Below are 6000 nucleotides of genomic sequence, written 5' to 3'. Positions count from 1 at the left end.
TAATAATAACTCATGGACAATTTGACAGGAGACTTTCCAAATATTAATACACCAAAAATCTTTACAAAAGGATCATTAATATATATATATATATATGCAATACCTTGAAAGATATATTTATGAATTTAGATGTGGCCTCATCTTGCCATTCTATAGAGAGATTCTCAACAAGAGGAGAAATCCACAACAATGCATTCACAAGTTTGTTGATTTCATATCTCGTAGGTGTAAAAGTTGCTTCTAGCTTCAATTGCTTGACATTATATAATGGAGATGATCGGCCTTTTCTCATTTTTTTTGGAGTAATCACACTCTTCACAAAAAGTAAACAAAACCATGTTAGATTTTTATTATATATGTTAATGATAGATGTACAAAGTAACAAAGACTAAGGAACTATCAAATAAAAGAAGCTAGAATACCTTGGCATAATGAGCTCTCCAAGTCAATTGTTTCAGATGATTTAACTTTGTGAGAAATTCAATATTTTCGACATTGTAGATCCAATCAAAACTACCATTCAAAAATCGTAGTCTGACTTCCGATAGAGTTGAAGTGTTGGAAGAAAATGATATAACATCACCATAATACTCGAGGCTATGTAAGTTAGGAGTAACAATGTTAACTTCAAGTAGCTCACTACAACGATAAAAGGTCAAACTCTTCATACGATCACTTGAAATTTTAATCCTTTTCAACATATCACAACGAAGTAGGGTTAAGCTCTCAATGTGTAGATGTTTAGAAAGAACGTCGTGTAACCATTCATCTGTCACGGTGGCTGAATATAGCTCTAACTTCTTTAGATTTTCACATGCGAGTAGGTTGATTTGACATGGTTTGCAAAGCTCAATAAGTAAAGATTCAAGATTTGATGCTTCAATCTCAATGCTATCAAGTTCTTCATTATATGCCACCGCAATGTTCATCAGTTTAGGAAGACCTGACACGTGTATATTTCTCAATCCATCACATCGTGCAAATTTTATCTCTTCTACAACAGGAGAGCCGGCAATTAGGGTTTTGATGATTTGGTCATTCACATTATAAACTTCACCCAAAACCAACTTTTTCAAGGAGGATAAGTTAATATCATGACTCCGAAATGACTCTAAGTTACAACCCCACAAAGTCAACCCAGTTATTGATTTTGCTACTAAAACACTCTCAGGCACCTTATAGTAATTTTTAGGCGATGCAAAGATATTCAACTCTTTGACGTTGCTTTCAATTGCATAGCCAATCCAACGGTTCACACAAGCACAATACCATTCCTTGTCAATATTGTCCAATATTCTAATCTCAAATCTTTGTATGCTTATATTTTGCCTACAACGACTTAGTAAAGTTCTCTCCACAAAATAATTGAACTTCTTGTTGTACGGACCTGACAAAACCAAGCTTTCTTCAAGTTTCAGAATAGGGAATAAAGTCCAGATGTTTTGCCATGTCTTGGACAATATAGTAAGTTGAAGTATTTGTTTCAACGGGATAAATGATAGAATGTGCTCTACAATAGGTTTCGGCAACTCGGATAGCCGGTCAATTTTGTGCTCCATAAAGTTGAAAGCTTTGTAAACCAGCAACGTACAAGAGAGAAACAAGTTCATGAATTTTAATATAACATCATCAATAATATTAAGAAACAAGTTCATGGAAAGAAAAAACTCACTATAGAAATTAACGAAATAATGAAAAACTGACAAAATATATAGAAAATAAGGAAAACCAACCTTTTCCCTACAACGTCATGCGTTCCGAGAAAAGAGAAGAAAATCTTTGTGCTTCGCGCGACAAGGTGGACCATGGCAAACAAACACAACGTCGTGCGTTGCCGACTTGTCGTCGTGTCTACTGTCTAGGGTTGTGTTCTTTTATTTTCTCTGTAAAATTTTATATAAAATATAAAATATGAGGAAAGAGAGGAGAGCGGAATTGCAGAGAGATTAAGAAGTTTGGAACAAAAAAACCTAAACTAAATAAAAAATAGAAAAAAGGCCGTAATATAGAGAATACAAAATAGTAACCAAATATATATAAATTAACTTCATAATCTTTTTTTTTTTTTTTTTTAAGCATTTTTGTATTATAATTATAAGATCTCCTAATATATTAATTGATCACTACTGGGATCCTTAATTAATAGCGAATAAAGTCTACCGCATAAGCTCCACAACAACTTTGGCTTCAATTTATGAAATTCTAAGCAAAAATCAACAATATTAAATGTTATGATAATACATGACGTGGGATATGTCATGTCGACAATTATCTATTTTAATTAAGAGTTTGAGTATGTAGCACTACGGTGTAGTGTTTTATGGCAATAATAAGTCTCTATTGCCTTAGTTTATTAGAAGTAGGAGTTTATAGTTTATCTCATAATAAGGTTAGGAGTTTACCTTTAAGCAATTGTAGGAGTTTATCTCCATGTTAGAGTTCGAGTTTATGTCCAAGTCTTCTATTTTAATTCATGTACTGGTTGAGTCCTCTACTTAAAAAAGGTGATCAATTAATAAAGAGGAATCAGAAAGTTAATCCTAAACATTGTGTTTGAAAAAGGATTTTAGGTTTTCTCAAAATCTAAAAGGTTTAGGTTCCTCATAACCTAAAATCTATCCACATATTACGTGTTAACAAAAATCATTCACGTAACATTAAATCATAACTAGTTTAAGCTAATAGAAAGAGATGAATTTAATCAATGTTTTTACATTATTCCTCACGTGTGGGCTCAAATTTCTTTTTAATAGGTAAGGCCTAACGCGTGAAATATTTTAATCAAATAATCAAGTGAATTGAATCACTACTTTTCCATAGAAAGAGATGAAATTAGGGTGCGCTTGCCATTGTAATTTCATATACAAAAAGTGTGGTTTTAAACCAAATTGCAGAAAATTAATTATTTGAGATTACATTTTGAAATTTGTTTGTGTTTTCAAATCGAACGTAAGGATGTGCTTTTTTGAAAATACACAATTTTTAAGGTGAAAGGCCACGCGATTTTACCAAACGCTTATGCATTTTTAAAAATCACATTTTCAAATCACTATTTTAAATCGCATTTGTTGAAATCATAATCTCAAACAGGCCCTTAATCATTTAATATTTAATTAAAATAGAGGTAAATTGATTAAGTCAAAGTTAGAACTCATGATATTTAACTCTAATACTATGTTAAATAACTACTTGTTCTTCACATGAATAGACGAATGTAATTATTTAATTAATACTTTAAAATGTGATGCTTTTAGTTTGTGATTTTGTGGGTGGTGTCAATGCTTTGCTTAAATATTTGTGATGTTGGTGTGTTGAGAAATTCCTGTTGGGTATTGGTGGTTGATTTTGGTATATGAAAGTTAACAATAAATGATTAGTCCAATTAAGCTCCATTTGTCCTGATCGATCAATATATTAATATAAAGCTAGCTTGCAAAAAAACTTGTCTCTTGATCCGTAAACTTGGTGGAAAAGGTTTTTCAACAACATGTACGTATAGTTGAATTGTTTTCTAAACATAAAGTATTTACATAAAGTACGTACGTATATATATATATATATATATAAACTTGCATATATTACAACAGTTGGTTATTTTATTATTAAAAACAAGGATAAACATAAAGTATTTTATTGTTAAAGTATTCCCGCTTTTTCCCATTTTCTATGCTCACTTAGGTTAAAGAGTGGGAGAGACCCCCTTTGCAATCCTTTTCCCCTTTCCCCTTTCAATTAAAAAAAAATGTCCTTATTTTTAATTTGCCCATTAAACTTGAAAAAAATCAGTATAGGTATTGTAATAAATTTTCAAAAAATGGAAATGAAGAAAAAAAAAATTGGATTATTAATATTAGGGTATTGAAAAAGAAAAAAAAAAAAGAAATTGTGCCACGTGTAGTTAAGGTGATCCCGACATGGTTTCATTAAGTTAGTAGTTAACTACTTAACTATAACATATTATGATCATAGCTCATAGTATTTGATTTGGATTTGAAAAAGAAAAAAAAAAAAAAAAGAAGGAAGAACCAAACAAGATTACTCATGAAGATGATTGCTTGACAAAAATTACAAGATCTTATCATGGAAGTTGGAACAACCCATAAAGGAATAATAACAGGCAACCGCTACACCAAAACCAACCCCATTTGACATAAGAAGTATATATATATGTAATAACGAGAGTGAGATTTTAGTTTAGTAACTTTGTTTAAAGCACTAAATAACTATAACATCTTAAAACAACAATGGTAGCACAAGTAATTTTCTATATTCTAAGAAATGGACATATGCAATATTTTGAAAGATATATTCTTATATGTGCGCTTATACTTTCTTTGTATAAAGAGAATTTCTAAAAGAGGAAAAATCCAGAACAATGCATCCATGCATTTGTTGAGGAAAATTCAACCACATGGCATCCATAAGTTGGTTGATTTCAGATCTCATAGGCATAAGAATTGCCTGTAGCTTCTATTGTTTGACATTATATAATGGGAACGGTTGGATTTCTCTCAATGCTTCTGGAGTAATCACGCTCTTCACAAAGTAAACAAAACCACATTAATTTTTTATGATACATGTTAATAATTGATATACAAAGTAATGAGAACTATGAAAAAAACAAAAAAAAAAAACCTACATACCTTTGCATAGCAAGCTTTCCAAGTCATTAATTTTGAATGACTTAACTTTGGGAGAAATTCAATCTATTCAATATCCAGAGTAGTCTCGATCGAAAAGGCGAAACTAAATTCCGGTTTTATTGAAGTGATCGAAGAAAGGGATATAACATGACTATATATAATACGCAAATCTATGTTAGGAGTAACAATGTCGAGTTCAATCAACTCACATACGATTACTTGAAATCTTAATCATTTTTAACATATCACAACAATTTAGCTTTAAGCTCGTAATGAGTGGATGTTTAAAAAGAACATCATGCAACCATTTGTGTGTCACAGTGGCGGAATGTAATTCATAGAAGGAGTTGGGCCTGACACCCTGATGGATAATCATAGTGGGCTTTCTTGAAGCCCACTTTAGTCGGAATTGTGAGGAATGAAGAGTTTGCCATTGTTTGATAAAAAAAGCCGAATTAAAACATATACGTAATACGTTGGTTGTCACAAGTAGGCCTCAACAAAGAGTACGTACGACGAGCATCACCTTGGAATCCCAATATTTGTAATTGTTGGGAGTAAAAATCCCAATATTCCTCAACATGTAAATAATAAATAATTTGTAGCAATAAATTGATAGGAAAATAATTACCAAAACTTGTAAATAATTTAGGATTCCGATTCCCGTGCCTTGGGCCTAAATTTCGATTCCCATGCCTCGGAATGCCAATAATTGTTAATACAAAACCTATTATAACAAGGAATCCCAGAACTGAAGCAACTTTCCTGTACGTCGGACTCTCTCGGCCCGGTGATGTCGACGGCCCTGTTGCTGACGTTGGTGTAGTTTGAGTACTCTATCATGTACTCCACGGCCTCGCCCTCAGTCAGTCTGCAGCAGCCCTTGGCGCGGATCTTGGACCGGTACGTGACCAGGTCATCCCCTCCATCATCAGGGGTTATCAACCCCAACTCCTGGTTAACCCTGTACCACTTCACCCTCCCACTCAGCCTTTTGGTCGGCCAGGTGATTTCTCCGTCCGGGAGCTTTCGGAGCTCCCTCACCCTCATGCCCACCAAGCACTGATAGGGGCCGGTGACATCGACGGCCATGGGACTGCCGTCATCTTGTACTCCATGTTCTCGCCCTCCCACAGACTCCAGCAGTCCGCGAACCACAAGGCCGCGAGGGGGATCGAGGACTGAAGCACAAAACTGTAAAATTAGAGTAAATATATTATAAATTTTGGAGTCAACGCAATTCTTTAAGTTTTTTTATTTTTTTAATTTTTGCTCCCTGAGTTAATCGAAATGCCAAATAAATTCGCAACGTTAAATTTTCTCAAATTTGTTTAGTGCCCGTTAATCCCAATCAAAA

At 33.3% G+C, this 6000-nt stretch overlaps 1 protein-coding gene across 1 annotated transcript; it reads right to left on the bottom strand.

Moving 5' to 3' along the window:
• Nucleotides 1–413: 413 nt before the first annotated feature.
• On the bottom strand, nt 414–1559 carry LOC132185406 (F-box/LRR-repeat protein At3g60040-like). The gene has a single exon (XM_059599184.1). The coding sequence runs from the start codon at nt 1557–1559 to the stop codon at nt 414–416; it is 1146 nt and encodes a 381-aa protein (XP_059455167.1).
• Nucleotides 1560–6000: the final 4441 nt, after the last annotated feature.

Source organism: Corylus avellana, chromosome ca6 (assembly GCF_901000735.1).
Source record: "Corylus avellana chromosome ca6, CavTom2PMs-1.0".
NCBI classification, from domain to species: Eukaryota; Viridiplantae; Streptophyta; class Magnoliopsida; order Fagales; family Betulaceae; genus Corylus; species Corylus avellana.
Note: the sequence above shows the minus strand (reverse complement) of the source record. Positions and strands in the feature narration are given on the sequence as shown.

Coding starts and splice junctions, on each gene's coding strand:
- LOC132185406 (XM_059599184.1), bottom strand. CDS start 1,559: ATGGAGCACAAAATTGACCGGCTATCCGAGTTGCCGAAACCTATTGTA.